A 23,026-nucleotide genomic window follows, 5' to 3' on the forward strand; every position below is an offset into this window, starting at 1 on the left:
TGTCAACCAAGGCTTGGATGAGGAGCTACAATGTCATTTAAAGTGAAACTCACCATTTAAATGAGTTGTGACAAGCCAACAGAAGGAGTTTTTTAGGACAGCATCTGCTCTTTTCTACAGACTCTGAATAATTCATCCACAACATGGCACTTCTGGGTGACTAGCCCCTCTTTAAGGCTGTCAGATGAACACTCATATTACCCCATATATTTTAACCTTTACATCATCTCTTCTCCCCTCAGCCTGACTCCCACTAAAAGCTATTGAAGCTGGTGTGCTCAGATCTGAGTCCAAGAAAGATTAACCTTAAAATCCTGTCTTGGAACCAGATGTGGGAATGGCAATGACTCTACAAGCCATTTTAGCATGATGCAGGAGAGGCAGAGTTCATGCATGAGATCACAATTCAGAGGGGGAAGGGTGAGGGCAGCAACATACAAAACTCCAGGAAAGCTGAGAGCCCTGGAGGCCATTCATGTAAACATATATTGGAAGGGAGATGCATGCAGAACATGCCTGTCACGTTCTTAAAACGGAGAAGGGCTGCTCTATAGATTTAAAGGCACTTTTACTTTGTTGTTCTTAGCATTCTGAAGACATTTAAAAAGGTGCCAAGTCAAAGGTTTGACACCAAGACAGGAGGTTTAATGGCTTGTCAGTCTTTGTATCCCAAAATGGATTAACAGAGTGGATGCTACAGCTCCCTCCACTTCTACACAATAGCCTTCACAACTCTTGTATACAATAGAGCCTGCTGCCATGGATTTAAACCAAACATTAGAACTAAGCTCTCCCAGGGTGGAGGTTAGAGCTAGATCATTGTATTATAAAAATCCACAATTGTATCTACTGCCACTGCCAGCTAGAGGGGTGGGTGGAGGGCTGAGCAGTCAGAATAGCATGGCCAGCTTGCTTTAGAAGACAGTTACTTTTTCTGTAACTGGTGTCCTTTGAGATGTGGTGCTCATGTCTATTTCATATTAGGGGTGTGTGCTTGCGCCATGCACCGGTGTCGGAAGTTTTTCCCTTAGCAGTATCTGTAGGGGGACTGGCTCTGGCACCCGCTGGAGTGGTGCCGCTGGCTCCCCCCACCCTCAGGTCCTTCTTGCCAGAAACTCCAACAGTGGGGAAGGAGGCTGAACCCCCATGGATTCCAGGAGTACCAGGCTGCCGGCCATTGGCCCGGAGGCCACGGGGTCAGTTGCGGTGCAGATGAGGTCAACGGCATCACTGGTGCTGGGGCCTGTCCTACTACGGGGGACTCCTGATCAGCACCGGAGTTGTAAGCAGAATGGACACTGCAGTGACCATGACCGGCTGGCCCAGCGGCCCTCCTCCCCACAGGGCTGGCCGCTGTGCCTCGACGCCAACCTGTCCAATCAGGATGAGTTTCTCCTGCGGGACCCTGGGGATCTTCAGCGTTTGGCCAATCTGCGGCAGTAGACCGGCGATCTATGCCTCACACACTGCTTGACCTGTACTGACCAGGAGTTGGAACAGGCCGGTCATCAGTAAAATCTCCCCGATCAAGGGGATTTGTTTCTCAGCGACGGGTGCCAGCGGGTGGGTGACTGGTGACCCTGTTCCACTGATTGGTCACAGGACTGGTGCCGAGGCATTGGAGACATGAGGTCTTGGGCTTCTTGGCCAGGGCCAGGGCGGGGAAGGGGAATCAGTGCCAGCTCGTGGACTGCACCAGCAGGGCGCTCTGTACTGATGCTGCGCTGCTCAGGGCCAAGTCAGACCTCTGCTCCAGTGCTGGAGTCAGCGCAGACTCCATCGGGACTGCCCAGAGAGGGATGTCTCTCCTTTTTCATTCTGGGTTTGAGCAACTTACAGATGCTACACTTGTAGCTTGTGTGTCCTTCTAGCCACCTTAAACAGCTAACGGCAGCCTAGGGACAGGGCACGAGTCCCATCCGGGACCAACTAACACTAAGGGTAAATACTAAACTATTTTACAAAGAAACGTTTGTGAGACAAACTGAACTAAGCAAAAGCTATCCAAAGCAGCAGAAGTTCCAACACCATCACTGGCGGCAAGAAGGAACTGAGGGTGGGGAGGAGCTGGTGGCACCCCTTATTCTGTGCCATGCGGGCGCCACTCCCTAGGGCACCAGAGCCAGTCCCCTACAGATGCTACTAAGGGAAAAACCTTCCAGCACCGGTGCATGTGGCAAGCACACACACCAAATATGGAATGGACACGAGCAAGCACTTGAAGAACAGTGTAGTTCTGGCACTTCTGAGGGAGCATGCCAGCATGAGCCTGTACCCAGGGAATGAATTTGGCATTTCAGAACTAGCTAACTTGGAATGCATTTTGGAAACCAATCTGAACATGAACAGCAGCCATGGCTCAGACATTGGAGCACTTGGTTTGTTAGACAGCTGCAGCCTGAAGATAGACAGCTAGAGAGTAGTCCTCACTGTTGGTTTACATCGCTTTTGTCCCCTTCCCTCCACAAAGGTTAGCAGGGGCCAAGTGTGCTGTGGATGCTCTTTGTGGTGGAGGGGTGGGGGGGAGAATACTTCCCCCTCAATAGCAGTGAGCAGCAGTCCTTTCCTTCAAGGACTAACTATGAACTGGAGTTGTAGGTGTGCAAAAAAAAAAAAGGGAAAAACTCCCCTGGGCTTTGACAAGGGCAAGGAGGGAAAAGACAAAAGATCCTGAATGCCCATGAATAAAGAAAGGAATTGATCTGGAAGTTAAAGTGTTTATTGATGTGTTTAAACTTTGTACATTCCCCACAGACCACATTAAGGAGTTTGCAGGTTAAGTTAAATCTGTGCATAGTGGGAAGAGACATGGAAGGGGGGGGGGGGGGGGGAGGAAAACAAAGTCACAGGAAAATAGAAAAAATACACCACAGGTTACCAGAACCTCCAGATTTAAAAAAAGCCATGAGCATTAACATCAACTATACAAGCATTACAAAGACATGATGGTGAATGGAACAACACCCCACTGCTCTCCTCAGGGTCTATGCATCCAGTTTTTTGTAAAATAGGCAGTATCCATTTCCTCTCTCCCCCCCCCCACCCCTAACTTAAAGTAAAATCCCATGTTATTCAGCTCCCCAGATGCTTGATTATTGCAAAGCTTGGGCATTCTCTGAGCATGCACACAACTCCAGAACAGCCCAGCCTCATCAGAAAGAGATGCAGAGCTCCAAAACCTCAATTTAGAGACTACTTACCATGTGGTAGGGGGGAGGCTGGACTGGAGAAAGTTACAAAGTAGTAGCAACAGGGCACTGCTAATGCCAGATGGGCACTGAAGGAGGCTGGTTAGAGGATCAGAAGGAGGGATTTAAATTCAATATCAAAGACTTCCAACTGTACAGCAAGACTGAATTCAGAAGATAAGGGGAATGTGCAGACTCCAGAACAACCATGTTCTAACATTCCACTAGAATGGCTATAAACAAAGATGCTAGAAGCCTTTTAACTCCTTGCCTCCAGGGAGTCTAGATGCCTAGAAACCACACCGCTATGCCGCAGAAGTGCACAGATCACTGGCAGGCAGCAGGGGATTTTTATAAAGCTGTTCGTTAATCTTTTTGAATTGCACCCTTAGTTATGTTCTCACAGCTCCTAACCCTATTTAATCTCTTTGCAACTTCTGGCAAAATTCACTTTAAAAAAAAAAAAAGGAATACTGCTTTATATATAAAAGCCAAAATGACCAAAGAGCCACAAGTGTCTCCTTTATACAATGTGGCTGGTACAAATGACCTTCAATATACAAGTGGTCTATTGGAAATAAAAATCAACATTTCCCATTTATATATATATATAGTGCTTGTATCAGACGACAAAACAGAACTGGGATTTTCAGATTAATTTTTTAAAAAAGAAAAACTACATCTCAGTCAAATATCTGCAATAGATCCATTTTTCCCATTTAAGAAGATTTATATATCATATATTGTTATATTATCATTTCTTCACCCATTTAAAAGAATGGAAATTGCAACTCTACAGTAGTAATTATAGTCTTAATGATCCAGGAGTTCTGAATGTAAGATGAAGTCCTCTTGAAGCAACTGTTGGTCAGTAGTCGATCCAAAACGCTGGACCATTTTGGCCCTCCCTGCCCTGCCCCTTTGCTGGTCAGGGCTGCTGCATTTTCAGATCCTTTAAATCTGCATCTGCTCCAGGTATTTGTAAGTTGGGTTCTCATAGCCATGGTTCTGCATCTTGTTCAGATGCCGCTCCTCTGGGGTAAGCATTGGGTCAACCTTAAAGAGACCAGACAGTTACCAAAGTCAATGGAGTCCCCACAGCAATTTGCAGATCTAACTTCTTTGCAACTATGGTTGTTGGGAAGGTGCTAGAACTATAGGTGGCAAGATGTAACAAATACCATCAGCCACTGGAAGCAGCTTGTTTATTATTCCCTGACAAGTGGTGCGGTAGCTGAAAAATTCAGTTTTCATTGTTTCAGAAGAAGCTGCCTAGCTACCAAGGCCTTCTCTTGCCTGTCCTCTGCTCCAGACTGAGCAGTGGACAGAGAAGGATGTTTCTTTAGGTCACTTAAAACAGCATGTTACAAATATGACCCTCACGCCCATGTGAAACAGATCAGAATTTTGCATGCTGGGGAAAGAGGTAAATCAGCCCATCTGCAGCCACGCGAAGTCACCATTACGGCTAGGATAAAATCAAGTTGCTGCTGCTTCCCAGCTCCATGCACTGTAATAGTTGCTACATTATGTGGAGGGTGAATTACTATAGATCAGACCTGTTTAGTCCCTTGCTCAAGATTTAGACTTGAACGCTCATTTAATGCCAAATCCCATCTTCAGACAGACAAGAACACTGAATTGAATTCTTGGTGATTAGTGAATACAACTGTTAAGTGGCAGATCCCAGCATGACACACTAATGAAAAAAATACCTGCATGCTAAGACATAAGCCACAACCCTGTAGGTGCGGAGATGCTTAAATCGGAGGCTATTGCCCAAAGGGGTGTCAGCATCACAAGCGAACTCAACGCTAGCAGTTACCCTGCTCAGTTAATATAGCAGAAGCGGTGTCTCACCTCCACAATCCCATGGCTGATGCTCCCATACTGCCTCTTCCTTAGCATCACCAAGCTGATGACTATAACTGTGGCTATGGCAACTGCAATCACCAAGAGACCAATGAGGGCGCTGCTGCTCAAACTGAAGTCCTCCCGAAGGGAACTCTCATTATCCTGCAGAGAAAGAGGAGGGGGTGGGAAAGGAGATACTTAAATGCAACCCTAGGAGGTAGCCACCAATAAGGTCTTAAACCATCTGTGATATGGAGACATGAGTGATTATGCTTGGCAGCCTGAATATTTAACATCTCCCTGCCTGGTAAAAAGGGAATCTAACTCAAACGGTTTCCCACAAGATGCTGACCCACGCTGCTTATGGGTCCCACAAGGCATTTTTAAACACGTCAGTGTCATCCTCTTTATTGGTAGCTACTTAGAACTGTAGTTCTAGGGAATAAATCAGAGCAATGCCACTCCCTGCAAGGTGTCAGCAGGGTTCTGCCATTCCCAAAACTTTAGCGACGTCTCAGAGTAAGTGGAGACACAAACACCAGACGTTGAAATTGATTTTAGGATTCACTAACGGCTATTCCCTTTTTTGGGTGGCCACATACATACCGGCTCATCCACCAGTCCACCGACTCGCTCTGCATTGAAAATCATTTCCTTCACATCAAGGGTTTCATCAATTACCTGAAAACAGTCACGAAGGCATTTTATACAAGGAGCCAGGAACAACAGGCACAGGATCGCACGGTTGGAGAAGAGACCTTTACTGCACAATGCAGCAGAGTGCTTCTGCTGGGTCAACAGCCACTCAACTCCGCTAGATACCCACCATCTTCTCACCCTCTCATAAGAAGGGGATAGCCATCAGCCATTTATAGTCACTGTGCCAGCGCCACAACATGCAGGAATAGTTAACTGAGGCCAAGATGAGACTATCTCAAGGACCTTTGTTCAACTGCAGGCATTTGCTTTGGGCACATCAGCTGTGTTACATAAATCTATCCTCCTGGCTTTAAAATGAATTTAGAAGTCAAACCCCAGTGTTGATTTTACCCAGGTGGCTGCAACTAGAATTCAACTCATTCATTCCACTGAAGATAGAACCAATCCTAACGGTAAACAGTGTATCTACTGTGTCACTGTAACGGTCTTTCAGTTTTAATGTACAGCAAAGCCTGTTAAACCACTGAAAAAGGTCACCAAAACCATCAGCTACTTAGTAGATGTGGTCTTATCGTAGAGGTGGAGCAGAACAGCACTCAGTACATTTGATGTGGTCTTAAGACAGGCGGCTGCCTAACAAAGGTGGGTCTTCAGCAGGTTTCATTGTCTATCAAAGAGCTCTGGTTTCTATCTAGGGAAGCCATTTCTAAACCAGACACTTCAAGTCATTCTACAACTGGGGATCTGGATCTCCCCCTTCCCTTGTCCTCCCACACTTGCAACACTAAACAGTATTAGGAAACTATGTTAGTCAGAAAACCGCAACTCCCCTGCACCATATGGATAATGAATACACTGACATTCCGTGAGCAGGAAAAAGGCATGGAAATAAGCCACTAATGTTAATTAGTCTCCAAGTCAGGTTGTGCTTTAGAAAATACAGGCAGAGGGCTTACCACATTCTCATCCACTTTGTTCTTGCTGTTAATCACTTTCTCTTCAGCCCCGATCAGTCCATCCAGATCAGCCATGCCAGAACCTACACCAAAAACATTAAGTATTACGTTAGACGTAGGCAGACGCCACTCATCAGACCTTAGTGGCAACTAGGAAAGATTGCCTACTCTCCGCAGTGCTGTCGCTGCTAGTGAGATTCAGAGCGCAGGCTGCCAATTACTAGCCCTTCTTCATGCTATGTTTCGGGGGATGTGGGGGGGAGCTCGTGCTAAGCTACAGTGAAACGATTTGGGGGTTTCCTGGTTGATGAAGACAAATGTGGTGGGGGTGACTGGAGCGGGGAGGATACACAAAAAGGTGTTGGAGTGTAAAACCACAACTATTCTGCTATAAAAAACAAATAAAGGGAGCGGAGGAGAACATTGCTGATCACCATGACTCCAGGAAGGCAGAACACACCCTCCTCTCCGTGAACAGTGCACAGGGAGCACTTTACACAACAGCATGGTCAGCACCATCTCTGTCAAGATCAAGCACATCAGCAAGTGCCTCAGGAACAGGAGTCGCAAGGTCACCCAGCACAGCTCTGTAACGAGCTGTTATCCCATCACTGGCACAGGCCCAAAAGCGATCAATCCCAGAAAAAGGGAGGAGAAAATGATAAGCTAGTCCTTGTAGCAGAATATCACTCATCCATGACTAGGCTGAAATCTAGTGTGGGCTGCAAAGGAGGAGAACATCAATTAACAACAGGCTGCTCTGCATAAACAGTTTGATCTGGAGCTTTTATAAATAGATCAGATCAACAACAGAAAAGGCTGATGCAACACAACTTAGGTCTACAGCTAACAACCTGGGAGATGGCGAGCATCAAATATCAGGGCATGCAAAACAAGGGTCCTTCACAACACCTATGACAAAGCAAAGGGGACAATGGGGCTGCAATCCAAACTCAACTGAGCCTCCAGTTTCAGAGAGGCATGTGGGGAAAATATTACATACAGCACTTAATACTTCTAATTAACTGAATGCACCGCTCTGCAATTGCTGAGCTTGCAGCCTGGCTAATGCATTATATTAGCTGCTGGAGTTGTTGCAAGTTCTCTGAGGGGGAGGAAAGGAGAGTTGGCTCCAGGGCAAGCGTTCACCGTGACAGCTTTTATTGCCTGAAAATGCCAAGGAAACTAATGCCTCACTCCAGCTCCTCCAGCAAGGAGCGGCTGGGGTTTTATTGCATCCCTTTCCCCATATGCTTCTTTGGAGACATTCAGATTCTAGGCACAGCCACAGTCGCCTGTCACTTCCCAGGGCTGCACACGTGGGTCACGCTGCTGTGAAAGTCAATGGTTTAGAGTTTCTCGAGAGACTAACCACAAGCGTTTCTAGAGAACCATCTGGTCAACCCTGGCCTGTGGCTGCTCTGCCCAATTCTAAGGAGCCAACATAGCAGTCCCTAAGCTGGGAATTCAGGTGCTGTTGCCATTTGGTATAGTGCTGTGCACTGTTAAATAGCCCCAGCTTCTTGGAGCTCAGAGATGCAGCTGGTTAGATTATATACATCCCTGGAAAACAGCAGCTTTTTATGGAATATCCTGAAAGAGGGAGAATGTAGGGCCTGATCCTCTGCCACTGAAGTCAGTGGGAGCTTTGCTATTTACTTAAACGGGAAAAGATTGGCCTGTTCTTCGCTTCTTGAAATCAGTGTGAAAGTACAATGTCCACAGTCAGTCAGCTGCCAATTGTTCCAGACCACGAATGGTGCTCACTTCAGTTGCAGTTAAACAAATATTCAAAAATGAATCGAGTTGCAGGCCATCCAGCCTTTGGACTACAACAGTAACTTGTGTGTTTACTAAAAACAATTATAAAAAAGAGTTCTCCCCTTTGGAAATTTTGCAGCAAATTTAGAATCAAAAGCAGGTTGAAGCAAATGGGATCACTCCAGCATGCTACATGAGCACAACTAAATAGCAAAGGTCTTCATACACAAACTTTACTACAAGACTTGCCTTCTCCTAGAGAAAGCACACACAGACTAGTAGACAAGCCAGGTCTGATTCTATAGTATTTAACAAATTAAAGCAATTTGTTTAGTGTCAGTTCTCCACCTCCCTTACAGCCCAGTCAGTCAATCCCCCTTCAGCCAGAGTCCTTTGCTACACGAATTAGGCAAGAGCTAGCAATGCTGGTACACCTATAAGCAGAAATAGATGAACAGTGAGAACTAGCACAGTACAAAGAAATTCTAGATGTTAAAAACAGAAGATGCAAAGGATACTATAAAGCAGAGTGGATGAATGAATCATTTGCCTGCATGGTACTAGGTCCCACTAGATATATGCCCTGCTGGGTATTGTTTGAGTGCCAGAGTGATTCCTCACCCTCTCTCCAGAGTTGCTCACTCCTGTCTTAGTACTGTCACCAGATAGGAGGAACAGACACTACAGTACACGAAACAGTCTGTATTTGGATTTACCTTCCATGCTGTCAAATTTCTTTGAACCAGTGCTAAACATTTCTCAAAATAAGATGGTGTAAACTGCTACACAATTCCCATGGGGACTGCTAAACCTAAATTGCTTTGGGGGGCAAAGTAACTAATTATGCATTCCTAGAATCCCTGCGATAGGCTGGCAAAAGGTCACTGATGCAGTCAAACTAACCTGTTTCTTTAGCAAAACAGGGCATGGCTAAGTCAGCCCTGGTCATCTACACAGAGAGAAGGACGGTGAAAAGAAGGTGAGATTGTGAAACTAAAAATGAAGCTACCAAACACTGTAAAGGTAGGGGAGTGATGGGAGACACTGAGGGAGCAGCTTAGAACCAACCTTTTTTCATTGGATGGTACAAATCCGGCTGAGGATCTAGCAGGAGGGAAAACAAAAACAAAAATAGCAGAAAAAGGAGATTAAGAGAGAAAGGAAAAAAGGCTTGTGCGTGATTTCTGACGGACCCTGGATAAAGCTTTTATTTTACAGCTTTGTTATAGCTTAGTCTGTTCAAGCATTTTAAAAAATATTAAAAAGCCACACAAATGCCAGCTGTCAACACCCTTTGATTAAAAAGAATCCCCCATAGCTCTACCGCAGTTTTTGGCAACACAGTTCAATGTTACACTGGAGCATTTTGGTTAGAGAAAGAATTCCAGAATCAAGCAAAAAAAGCAAAAATTTGCACACCCTGCAAAGGGAAATGAATATTACTCCGGAAATGGCCAACAGCATCGAAATGAAGGACAAACTAAGATGGCTATTAGGGATTGCAGATTACTAGCTGCACTGGCTCTGTCCCAAACCAGCAGAGCATCTTCTGATGAGATGGACAGCTTAGGACCCTGCTTAGGTTTTACATCATACAGGCAGCTTTGACAGTAGTGCTCTCATGGGTAATTCTGCATTTCTCGGGCAATTGCTTCAGCCCTGAAAGTTCACAGGGGGGATAGAGCACACTATATTGCATGGGCTCGGATGTCAGTTTAAGCTGAACGTGTTCAGGTTCCCTAAAACCAATGCACACTTTTGGCTCTACGTACCTTCATTTCCAGGCAAGGCTGGGAAGGTCTTCACCTGGAATGGACGGAAGGGTTTGCCCTCCTGGAGGGGTATCTCTTCGCTTTCCTCAGAGCTGACTCGGACATCTACCTGGGACTCTGAGATGGAGGATGTGAACTGGTCCATGTCAGCACGCTGCTCCTGAAGCAGTTCATCTGTAAGGGTGAACAAGCAGCCAGGGAGAGGAGTAAGAGGAGGAAGAAACTGTTTCCTATACTGCATGCAGTTGCTAGAACTCCTCATTGCTTCCAAGAACAACAATTTTTGCTCCTCTCAGAATTCAGTGGTGCTAGCTGGTAGTCTTTTATAGGGACTGTGACACACAGAGACCCTAGTTTGCAGAGGCTGCAGCATGAATGTCTGCAATGGGAAACTAAGTTGAACCAACCTGAATACTTCCTAGCCTCTCTCAAACAATGTTTGAATCATCTTCTGTATGGCCAGGGTTTTAGAAAGGCAATAGCTTCCTCCTTGCCCTATAGAAAACTCCTGCTATTTTGGTAATGTGCTGTGTAGCAGCAGCGTGCAGCTGGTCCTTAAGGAAGCTACAACGCACCAGAACTAGGATTACAGCTCAGCCAGCTAATGTTTGTTTTTTGGACCATGCCAGTTTGTGTCCCTTTGTTTCAACACCTCGCATTGCTTAAGGTTAGAATTCTCCCACAAGGTCTACCTAGATTTCCATATTGGTACCCATCAGCGTAGTAGCGGAGTGCTTATGGAAGAGTGGCAGACTTTGAATAAAAGGGATCGAGTACAGATAGACTGAGTCAGCTGGGGGAAAAGGAGGGGTGCATGACCCTTTAAATGTAGTTGTGGGGCAGTGAGGGAAGCTGGTTTTCCTGTGGGTTGTCAGACTTAAGACTTGTGTCAACTCTGAAGGAGGATCACCATCCTGAGCTATCAATAAAGACACTGGCTAGAGGCGGTGGTACAATCGGAACCAAGAGACGTTTGAGCTAAGGAGTGTATGGTGGGGGTAAATGAGAGAGTCTGACACTCCGATATAGGGCAGGGATCTGCTTGTACTCACTGATCTCCTTTTTACCCAGGGGCAGGGAAGAAAGGAGACTTGAGAGTTATTGCAAAATTTTTTGCAGACTTTTATAGCTTCACAGTTTAAAGCCAAAAGGGACCTTTACAACAGCTGGTCTCCTATATAGCATAAGCCAGAGAATTTTTACCATTCAATGCCTGCATCAGCCAGATCACTTGTGGTTGAACTAGAGAATAGACTCATAAAACTGGAAGGGACCTCGAGAGGTCATCTAGTCCAGTCCCCTGCACTCATGGCAGGACTAAGTATTATCTAGATCATCCCTGACAGGTGTTTGTCCAACCTGCTCTTAAAAATCGCCAATGATGGAGATTCCACAACCTCCCTAGGCAAGTTATTCCAGTGCTTAACCACCCTGACAGTTAGGAAGTTTTTCCTAATGTCCAACTTAAACCACCCTTGCTACAATTTAAGCCCATTGCTTTTTGTCCTATCCTCAGAGGTTAAGATCAATTGCTCTCCCTCCCCCTTGTAACAACCTTTTATGTACTTGAACTGTTATGTCCCCTCTCGGTCTTCTTCTCCAGGCTAAACAAACCCAAATTTTTTCCATCTTCCCTCATAGGTCATGTTTTCTAGACCTTTAATCATTTTTGTTGCTCTTCTCTGGACTTTCTCCAATTTGTCCACATCTTTCCTGAAATGTGGCGCCCAGAACGGGACACAATACTCCAGCTGAGGCCTAATCAGCGTGGAGTAGAGCGGAAGAATTACTTCTTGTGTCTTGCTTACAATACTCCTGCTAATACATCCCTGAATGATGTTTGCTTTTTTTGCAACAGCGTTACACTGTTGATTCGTATTTAGCTTGTGGATCCACTATGACCCCCAGATCCCTTTCTGCAGTACTCCTTCCTAGGCAGTCACTTCCCAGTTTGTATGTGCGCAACTGATTGTTCCTTCCTAAGTGCAGTACTTTGCATTTGTCCTTATTGAATTTCAGACCATTTCTCCAGTTTGTCCAGATCATTTTGAATTTTAATTCTAACCTCCAAAGCACTTGCCACCCCACCCAGCTTGGTATAGTCCACAAACTTTTAAGGGTACTCTCTATGCCATTATCTAAATCATTGATGCAGATATTGAACAGAACTGGACCCAGAACCTATCCCTGCTGGACCCCACACATTATGCCCTTCCAGCATTCGTGAACCACTCTCTGGGAACAATTTTCCAACCAGTTATGCACCCACCTTATAGTAGCTCCATCTTGGTTGTATTTCCCTAGTTTATGAGAAGGTCATGCGAGACAGTATCAAAAGCCTTACTAAAGTCAAGATATACCACATCTACTGCTTCCCCCCATCCACAAGGCTTTTTACCCTGTCAAAGAAAGCTATCAGGTTGGTTTGACATGATTTGTTCCTGACAAATCCATGCTGACTGTTACTTATCACATTATCTTCTTGATTGCTTAATTATTTCCTCCATTATCTTTCCGGGTACAGAAGTTAAACTGACTGGTCTGTAATCCCCTGGGTTGTCCTTATTTTCCTTTTTATAGATGGGCACTATATTTGCCCATTTCCAGTCTTCTGGAATGTCTCCCGTCTTCCATGACTTTTCAAAGATAATTGCTAATGACTCATGTATCTCCTCAGTCAGCTCCTTGAGTATTCTAGGAGGCACTTCATCAGGCCCTGGTGATTTGAATCTCTTAGACAATGATCTTTCTGGGGCACATTTTGCCCTAAGAAATGTGGGCTTGGTATTTTGGGGTGTGGGGGGGGGGGAAGGGCTGTCCTAGTGTATCAACACCAGCATAGAGAGATACTAACCGATCTCATCCTGGATTTCTTCAGCCACATACGGTACCTTGTAGAGCAGAGATAGGCTTTGATTCATCCTCTCCTCAATCACGTGGAGGTGTGTCATCACCTGACAACACAAAAGGGCCAATTTAAGAGCCATTGAAGGTAATACATCTGTGGTATCATTATCTTACAGAAACAGTACCACACCGGATTTGCCCTAAGAGATCAGACTGAGTCCACTGGTCCATCAAGTCAGATATCCCAACTGTGGCACTGGCTTATACCATGCTTCACAGGAAGGCAGCCTCCACATAAAGCAACAAACAAGCCATATGCACATTGCTGTAGGAAGTGGGATTCCTCCCTGGCCTCTGCTGCAATCAGTTTTTCCCCAGAAGCATACCAATTGATGCTTCTGATATACATTAACTATGGTCAATATTAAATATTGTTTCTTATAACTGCAGACAATAAGTTAATTGAAAACCCTGCCTCTCTTTGGCAGTGGAGACCTCTAAGTGTGCTAAGGTATACAGGGAAGAGCCTCTGTTCCAACAGACTGCACCTGAGTGCAGACCCAAAGGATGGCGAGAACGTTTGCAAGCCAAACAAAAAGCATGGTTTTGGCAATACAATACTGAGTCTACCCACAGCTTCTGGGTAGAACAGGGTCTTGGTCATGCTGCTGCTTTACAAGTCACGAAACTGCCATGGTTTAAACTTTGTTCTAGTGGAATTCTGGGCTCCCCTCACCACCCACATAGTAGAACGATCTATTAGTAAGTGTAAGTTCAGAGACAGCACATGTTGCTCAGTAAGCCCAATTTTCAAACAAGGACATGGGGCATTTTATGCACTTCTCAACCCAGTACACAGGCCTATATGCAGCAATTCACTGCCATCATTTGAAAATTGGGTTACATTGTACATAGCCTCAATTCACCCCATTAGCTCATGTTAAATTTAACAGTAACTCCAAACTTCACCTACAGAGGGTGCTACATGATCAGGGATCATGTGGACTAGAGAAACCATTAATATGGTCTGCCAAATGTTGAAGAAAATTAATGAGTTGAATGGACCTGCTTTTATAGTCAGAAGTGAATCTGACCTTTAAAAACTAGGATGAAAGCAATTTAATTCTACATGTGGCCACCTGTCAATCAAGCAAATCGACTGAGAAGCTTAAAGTGCATTGAAAAGTAAAGCGAATTGAAATTGAACTGTACCATCCACATTCCTCACATGTCAATTTGTTGACACTGAAGCCTTCAGAATGAATTAAGGGCTGTTTAGGTCATAGCTTAAGCTTACAGTTCACATACCCCACTGTGGGGCTTTGGCAGCACAAGAACAAAGGAGTCAGGGGGCATGTATTTGATATACTGGGCTGTCTCCGACGAGAGTACTGGATATTCTTCATTAGGAGACAGCTCCCAGTCCCTGAGTATTTATTTTAGAACCCGGTCTAATGTGTGTAAATCAGGGGTGGGCAAACTTTTGGCCCGAGGGCCACATCGGGGTTGCAAAACTGTACAGTTGTGCCTCCCCAAACAGCCTGGCCCCTGCCCCCAACCCATCCATCCCCCCCCCGCTCCTTGTCCCCTGACACCCCCCCACCCCAGAATCCCACGCTTATCCAACTGCCCCAGCTCTCCGTCCCCTGACTGCCCCCCAGAACCCGCTGCCCCTTATCAACCCCCCCCAACCCATCCCCTTACCATGCCGCTCAGAGCGGCAGGAGCTCTCAGCTGCGCGGCCCGGCCGGAGCCAGCCACGCCGCCCAGAGTGCGGGCGGTGCATCATGCTGAAGCTGCGGGGGGCGGGGGAGGAGGAGGAGACACAGCAAGGGAGGGGCTGGGGACTAGCCTCCCCGGCTGGGAGCTCAGGGGCCAGGCAGGATGGGCCCACAGGTCGGAGTTTGCCCACCTCTGGTGTAAACCAACAGACAGGGAACAGTTTGAGGCAGAAAGATCTAAAGACAAAAGTTCAGGTTGATCTGAGTTGCTGGTGATGGACTCTGAAGTTCATGAAACCAGATAAGGGATAAGCCCCAGTCCTAGTCTCACTCCTAAAGCCCACGCTTCTCTCTGAAATTTTGCCTTGCATTATTAAAAATAAAACCTCAGGTTACTATTAAAGACACTAATGAAAGATACTGGTTTCTTTATTTTGTGCCTTTGACAGCATACTGCGTAGTCAGTATCGCCGTCTCCCCAATGCAGCCTGTTCCCTTTCGTTTGTGTGGGCGTTTCACAGAGCATCAGAGGAACAGCAGCATGGTCCAGTGGCTAGGGCACACGACTGGGGCTCACAAGGCCTGGGTTCCATTTTCAGTTCCATCCCAAACCTCTGGCACATCAGTTTCTCTCTCTGTGCCTGTTTCTCCTCCCCCTTGTCTCGTCTAAGCATGTGTAAACTTTTTGGAGCAGGGACAGTCTTTTACTATATGCATGTACAGGATCTAGCACAATCTGGTTCTGATCTTGGTTGGGCCTTCAACATTACTCTAACAAATTTTTGAATGTAAAACCACAGAAGTTAGCTAAGGGCTGAAGGGCAGATATTGTACAAACTACTTAACAGTTGAACTGGCCAGATGTTGTGGATAATGCATGGCTAAACTGTACACTATTCCAGGGTACTATCTGAACAGGAAGTATTTAACATTCGGGTAGGTGCTAAGGAAAGCTGTAAGGAGAGCATCTTTAGCACCAGCCAGCATGCATTCAAAATGGGAAATGAGAGTTCCTCTTCAGTGCACAAAGATGTTAAGCTACTAAGGTATTCATGCTAATTGGCTAACTAGCTGGAGATGGGATAGATTCTGTGAAAGGCTTTTCTAGAGAGTCTTCAAGAACCACTCCTGGAGTAACAATGTTCCCTTGACAGAAACATTCTTTTGTACCTGAGATTTCATCTGTGCAGCCTTTTCTGGGTCAACTGCCAGGACATGCTGATAATGGCGGACAGTGTGCAGACGGTCCTTGTTCTCGGCACGGACGTAACGCTTCAGGGCTTGGAGGATGCGGTGGGGCTGCAGAATTTAAGAGTTAAAATTCTATTGGTGGCACAAAACAGGATCCCATCCAACAATTACACTGAAATATATCTAAAATTATCTACTCTGTTTTAGTACTGGACAGAACATCTATTCTAATCTCTCAGCTAATCTCCTTTTACGGTAAGTGTATTGGACACAAACAGCTATGCCTGCAGTTCGACTGCAGAGAGAACTAAGTGCAGTTTTCTAGACAGTAAACAGAGCACTTCATGAGTTTAGATGCTCTGCTGATAGGTCTTTGGTACCAGTTACCATGATTTGGCACAGCTTCTTAAGAGTCTGCTTTCACAGCATGCTAACCCATGCCCCCACATTCCAGTCTTCCCCACCTCAGCCCACGTGGTCACTGTTCACGTCACTCTCAAATGCTCCAACACAACTCACTCGTGGTGGGTCAGCTTGCAGGGCAGCCAAGTAGTTCTCCAAGGCAATCCGACGGCGGTCATTCAACATCGCTTCCACTCGAGCCAGGTGAGTCTCCACAAGCTGCTGCTTCTCGCTGGCTGCCTCTTTCTCTAGAGATTTAACCATTGCCTGGAAGTGCTGGAAAGGAGAGAAACAGTGCTTGTGTAAGTTTGCTACAGCACTGTAGCAACAGAGAGGAATGAACCTAGCAAGGACGCCTACTCTTGCTAATCTAATTCCTTAGTGTACTGAGATGGTCCCATCCCACACTCCCTGCCCAAGGCATCTAACAGTAAGGAGAGAAGGACACAGAATACTGATTTTGACTTCAAATGTGCTGTTTAAAATGATAGTCCCAATATGCCTTTCAAATGTACTTCACAACAATTTAAAACTGTTTGTGGAGAAGGCAGGGCGTCTTGCAGCTAGAGCATCCGATTTGGAATCAGATGATCTGGATCATATTTCAGCTCTAGTACAGATTTGACAATTTAAGAATCCACCTCTCCCTCATTTGTATAAAATGGGGATACCACCACTTCCTTCCCTCGTAGAGCTATTAATTTAATTTTATGAAAGGCACCATATCTAGCATCTGTCCACCTATAGGTACTCAAAGTATTAGGGAGCGAGCTCCCTGGCAGTAGTAAACCATTGTCAACGCTATGCATATTACCACAACAATGGACCAGAGTAGAAACACTGTGTTAAGTTTTGGTATGCGCCATTAGAAACCAAGAAATAAACTATTTCCCAAACTAGGAATAAAATTGGTAGAGAGAAGATACAGGCTTCAGAGAGGATTTACAAAACCATGCGAACAGCCCACACTAGAGAAAGAGGCCTTAGCCGACTGTAAGAGAAAACGAAACAGCTGTTCTTAGCCTAGTGCAAGTTTACGACAGCCAACTGTTGGAAGATTCTACACCCATCACAAACCCTAGGTCTCCACTGAGATTTCGTTCTCACAAAGCAGGAGTTCAGCAGTTTACAAGGAAGCCATTTATTTTCAGCCTCATGGGTTTTCACTAGATCTGCACAAATAGGAAACCCGTGTCCACAGAGAATGTCAGAGCCAGACTGAATAGGGCTGTGGGTTCGTTTGCAAGCACAGCTGAGCAAAACAAACACAGGAGGTTTAGAGATCCCTTTTGGCAGGGCTGCTGACATGCTTGATGGTCCTGCTACTTTCCTGCTAGTGGGGGGGGAGGGGGGAAAACTGGTAGTACATAGCACCATTTCCAGTTTTCAGACCAAAAGATACAATTGAGTCAAGCCTCCCTCCACTAGATGTTCATCTGACTAAGGGAAGGACTGCTTTTCACTCACTGTGCTTTTGGCTTTGAACACTGACAAGCTATCTAGCTTACTCAGGCGAGGATAGATGCCAGGCACTGAACCTCTGGGAACAGAATCAGCTCCCCCTTTTAGATGTCTCAACTCTTACCTGAATGAGAGTTTGCCTCTCCGCCTTAGGAAGATTCTTGGATTCATATTCTGCTTCCTCCCATTCCTTTTTCACCTAAGCAGGCAGAGGGGAGAACAGTTCAGCAAGGCACAGAAACTTATTTCATGTATGTATTTCTGGACTAGCTTGTTTTCACATGCACACATGGTGAGATTAATACCTAGCAATGCTGTACTAGAATCAGAGGCCTAACAAGACTGCTGTATCAGAACACCCATAAATCACTGACAGATGTTTCTAACCAACCCAGGGTCTAATCTTAGCATTTAACCCCAAAAGGGCAGCCAGTTTGTTACTCCTGCTGACTTCTGTCCCAACACCTAGGAGGTGAACTTAAAAAAAAAAAAAAAAAAAACACCCAGCCACAAAGCTGCGTGCTCATGTTGCAAAAGCAACACGGAAGGTAATGGTCCAGGAAAGTCTGGCTAGCCACTGATCTGTAGAGTAGAAGACAGGCAGCAATCGTGCAGCTCAGATGAACGAGATGACGTGAGACACTCACCCGGTCCATGCGGTTGTGGTGTCGCACTTCCAGCTGCTCCTTTGCTTTTTGGAAGCGGGCATGCTCGTTATCATCAGCTGGGGTTTCAAAATACACATCCACATCATCAGTGGGTACAGGAGTAGGGGGAACTGGAAAGAGAAAGTGAGCGGCTCAGACAATTTCTACAGTCCTGGGTTAGCCTATTGTGATAATGGTTGCAAGGGGTGGGGAGGGAGAGGCACCTTCACACCTGCAGAGTTCACCCTCTGTCAAACAGTGTGTTGAACCACTACCTACCAGGACTTCATTTTAGTATCACTAAATTGCCAATTTGCTGCACAACATCAGTAAGTTACAACATTCCAAACACACACTCAGTAATGCACTGGGGCCACCAGCATCTGTCCAGTCTTCACGTTAATTCTGAGGCAAGTATTACCCAGCAACAGAGCTACGCTAGGACTGCAGAACACAGAACTTTCTCTTCCTTGCCACGCCAGTTTGTCTCTGCCTGAATATGACGACATTTTCTGCATTTGCTGCTCACTGACAAACGGGCTCAACAGCATCAGCAAACTCCATGATCACAACAGGGAATCCCCCACAGAAATATTAAAGGAGCAACCCATTCCCATGGAGCAAGGGCTTTTACACCTCAATCCTACTTGCCCTATCACATGCACCAAGCAGGACTAACAGGCAATGGAATGAGACAAGACAGCAACAGGAGGAGGTTCAGCAAGACGACTTCAACTTGTCCAATCCACTGGAAAGCAAGGAAGTCTCCCGTCTTCTTAAAGCATTCAAATTTGGCAAGAGGAGCAATTACATGGAGGATCCGGATATGAAGTCATACACCACAAAGCCCTTCCCAAATGGACCATGCCAAGCATGGCAGCTACTGCATATTCAGTCACACACAACCTTGGATATTAGAACCTGTGGGGTGAAATGGGGGTGTGGAGAGGGTGAATGACAGGAACACTGGGTTAGCCCTTATTTATTTTTAAGTGGGACAGAACAAACTGGCCTGCCTTAAAATACAGGCAGGCAGGCCCTCTGCTTAACATCTAATATAAGAGACTGCAAACCTCAAAACAGCACAGGCCTCATTTCATCCTGCACTTTAGCATCAGCACTGGATAGGAGATTTAGTCCCAGTGTGCACCTGAATCCACAACCTCCCAGTCCAATGGGGACAATTATTAGGTGAAACGTTGGCAAGACTGTTAAACAGGCATTATTTCTGCATGTAAGTGCCATGGCCAGATACATGTTGTATCCTGGGCCTGCTCATAGCATCGCTGAAATGGAGACCTCAATTTCCATCCCCAAATCCCTCTGCGACGGGACAAACTTTTGTACAAAAAAGCTCCTGACAGCCGCAGCTTTTATTTCACCACTTCAGTCAGATCAGCCCAATCTAATGCACTTGCATGAAACTCGTTTTGTAAACAGGATTATGGCTGTATAGACAGACTGCCAAGCCCCAGATAACACAAAAAGCCTTTCAAAGGGCTTTCACAGCAGCTGAAGTGGAAGTGCTGGAGTTCCACAATAAGATTAATAAGGAGGTTAAAATGTTTTTGGTAGTTTTATCATCTGCCATAAAAGCCAGCAGAAACTGATGCCAACAACCTCAAGCTATCAAAGACAAGGATTAAATTGCTTTTCATATTTCTAATGGAGCAGAAGGTGGGAACCAAAATTCTGCATTACTTTAGTGAGGATTTTCCAAAGTGCACCAGTAAGAAAAACTTCCTACCAGAAGAATTCTGACTAACAGTCTACATTGCCAGAGTGATTGGTTGAACAGATACATGATACTCTGACCGGGGAAGGCAAGAAGTCTCTACCAGCTGGGTGAATGAACAAATGGAGGAGTTTTATAACCAGAACAGAGATTAAAGACGTTTTCCAGTCCCTGCTACAAATCTAGAAGAGGATAATTGAGCGCTGTGTTCGTTAAGTTTGCAGGCCAAGTGTGGGCTTAGGTTGGAGAGACAGACGGTACATGTTGAGAAGCCAGTTTTCCCTAGCTGCAGGAAGGAACTTTAACCTAAAGAAACTAGAGAAGCACAGAGACAAGAGGAGACTGCTGCAAAAGGACAGACAGAACTGCTGCAAACACCAGAACCAACAGGACGGGCTACACATGTATCCTCACTTGACTTAGGCAAGGAGGAGGAAACACCAAATGCCAGACAGGACAGTGGCTTGCTGCAAAAGGGCCAGTGGCAGGCAGGACTTACTCATCTTTTTACACACAGCCATACAATATTCCTCTGACTCAAAATTGTTCCTGTTGCCTCCGCAGCCTCCATATATAAAGCGAATGCATTTTCTCTTGTATAGGTCGAAGTACCAACGAGGCATCACAGCCCGGCAGGGACCTGTCATCGCCTCCTGGGAGCAGACAGCTGTGTGGAGACGGGTTAGAACATCAGCTAGTGAGGAGTACAGGCTTTGCTAAGCGATTTAAAAGTCACTGCTGGCTCTAGGTGAGAAATTCTGCTGCGGCACTGCTCCTTGCCTCACTCTACAACATGCTTTTTGGGGGGGCACTTTTGAAAGTGCCTCTCAGTGTTCTGCTGAGGCTACCAGAGCAGTGCTGCTACTGCTGCTGCTTTAGAGCACGAGCAATGCACAGTCTGGAACACTGGAGCAATTGGCCCAACATGGAGCCTTCATCTGCCAGAGCTATTCTCTTTAAACCAAATAGGTGGAGCCGAGCATTGAATTGGGCTATAGATAAGTTTCAGAGGTTGTGGGGCCTGTGCCCCAATGACAGAGCTTCCACTGTTTAAAATGCTTAAGATTTGATGGAAGGAAAGCCTTTCAGTGCTGCAGGAGATAGTCGACAGGGAAGACCTATTCCACTGCAGTTTGTTTGGATGGAAGCTTGAATTCAGAGCTGCACAGGTATAAAAGCAAGTGGAAAACGCAGGCTATACACATGGAACATGTCATTGGAGGATAGCAGCAGCTGGATTTTAGAGTTTTAAAAAGCCTGGGGACTAAAGCAGGAGAATTCAAGACAACTATTACAGCTACAGCATTTTACACAGAAACGGACATCTCTGCAGTAAGCAGTCAGCACAAGTGGCTCTGTTTAGATGCAGGATTGCAGATCTGCTGTATAGGTTAGTAACAAGTTAGCCATTCTGAAGAGGACTGGACTACAGTTACAGCAGGCATCCTTGTTTCTTTGAAGCACTGTAGAGGGAAATAAATTGGGCATCCCTGGAACAGACACCTCTCAGAAGCTAGCCAGCTACACAGGTCACCCTGTTCCAAGTCTATTTTAACATCGGCAGATCTCCGATAACCCCACATATACAATCGAAGTACTGTTTCAGTGAAATTATCTGCAGCACACTGGCACGTTACCAGCAAGAGTTTTACCCGCAAGACACGAACTGCTAGCAGTGACTCAGTCATCTGTAGTTAATTGAATTTCACTCTTGCCCCCTCCCTCTGCAGATAGACTCTCAAAATATAAGACAATTTACAGCATGGAATCACAACACAGTTGGCAGATGCTCCGCTGCAATAGCGCCTGCTCCTGACAAGAGCTACAGCAAATATTTAGATAAAGAGGTGCGGTTGGTTGGACTGGGTTCAGTTTCCCTAAGAAAGAGAAGGATTTTATCCAGAGCTGGGTTGTTTAAAATAGAGCAGGAAAGGAAGCAACTACTGGAAACATCTTGTTCAAGGTAAAGGGGCCAGATTCTGAGCTGGTGTAAATCAGGGTAGCTCCATTATACTCAAAGTTTACATCAGATGAGACCCTGGCCCAACAGTTTTAGTTTTCTGGAATCCATGTTAGAGAAAAGACAAATCAAAGCTGGCCACTCAAACCTAGGGAGATATTCCAGCCAGCTAAGTGCCCCAAGATGGTCTATAGTCTCTCCCAAAATTAGGCTATGCAAGTACTGTTTCCTGACTCAACACTGCACCTGGGTGGAAATACTTGTTCTATGTGCCAGCCACTGGGCTTTTTGCCAACAAGACTACCATTAACTGGCAACGTATGGGCCATGCTCTAGAGAGTTAGTGTCACCTTCAACCTTTGAAACATAAGCATCAGCTTTTCTTTGATGACCTATTTGGCAATTAAGGCCTCCGCAGTGGAATCTGTTGGATCGATTGAAAGCACTATCACCGATGCAGAGGTAACAAGATCAACTGGACAGCCAGCCTGAGGGAGCCAGGAGTCATGTACGCTGTGGAGTATGACTTACCTTTCATATCACTGATTATTTCCTTTTCAGAAAGAGACCTGTCATTGTGGGACTCAGTAGGGGTCTCTTCATTGTAATCATCTACTTTATAGTTATCATAATAGTAATCCCGATCTTCCACCACTTCCTCCTCTTCCTCATCCTCTTCCTCCTCATCCTCCTCCACAGCTGTGCCTGTGAAGTCTTCCACATCTGGCTCTGTTGGGAACTCGCTAGAGGGATACAATTAAAAGGGAAAGTTCATGCTAATCACTTTGCAGCCAACCTTTGATGTACAAGAATAATGATTCTCTTTTCATTTATCTTAGAAGCACGAGAGGTGGGAGTATAAATGTACCGA

At 45.7% G+C, this 23,026-nt stretch overlaps 1 protein-coding gene across 4 annotated transcripts in view; it reads right to left on the minus strand.

Moving 5' to 3' along the window:
- Positions 1 to 2,703: 2,703 nt before the first annotated feature.
- APLP2 (amyloid beta precursor like protein 2) overlaps positions 2,704 to 23,026 on the minus strand; it is a 72,662-nt gene continuing 52,339 nt past the window's right edge. Inside the window, exons 6-18 of one of the 4 annotated variants that reach the window (XM_065417220.1) lie at positions 22,687 to 22,898; positions 20,695 to 20,862; positions 18,461 to 18,591; positions 17,938 to 18,012; positions 16,470 to 16,628; positions 15,930 to 16,058; positions 13,046 to 13,145; positions 10,192 to 10,365; positions 9,488 to 9,523; positions 6,659 to 6,741; positions 5,649 to 5,723; positions 5,049 to 5,204; positions 2,704 to 4,244 (exon numbers count right to left, since the gene is read on the minus strand). In XM_065417220.1, the coding sequence (XP_065273292.1) occupies positions 4,143 to 4,244; positions 5,049 to 5,204; positions 5,649 to 5,723; positions 6,659 to 6,741; positions 9,488 to 9,523; positions 10,192 to 10,365; positions 13,046 to 13,145; positions 15,930 to 16,058; positions 16,470 to 16,628; positions 17,938 to 18,012; positions 18,461 to 18,591; positions 20,695 to 20,862; positions 22,687 to 22,898 (1,600 nt within the window). In that variant the 3' untranslated portion in view covers positions 2,704 to 4,142. The remainder of the gene's footprint in view (positions 4,245 to 5,048; positions 5,205 to 5,648; positions 5,724 to 6,658; positions 6,742 to 9,487; positions 9,524 to 10,191; positions 10,366 to 13,045; positions 13,146 to 15,929; positions 16,059 to 16,469; positions 16,629 to 17,937; positions 18,013 to 18,460; positions 18,592 to 20,694; positions 20,863 to 22,686; positions 22,899 to 23,026) is intronic. The other 3 variants (XM_065417222.1, XM_065417221.1, XM_065417224.1) reach the window with 3 other exon arrangements.

This window comes from Emys orbicularis, chromosome 15 (genome assembly GCF_028017835.1).
Source record: "Emys orbicularis isolate rEmyOrb1 chromosome 15, rEmyOrb1.hap1, whole genome shotgun sequence".
NCBI lineage: Eukaryota > Metazoa > Chordata > Testudines > Emydidae > Emys > Emys orbicularis.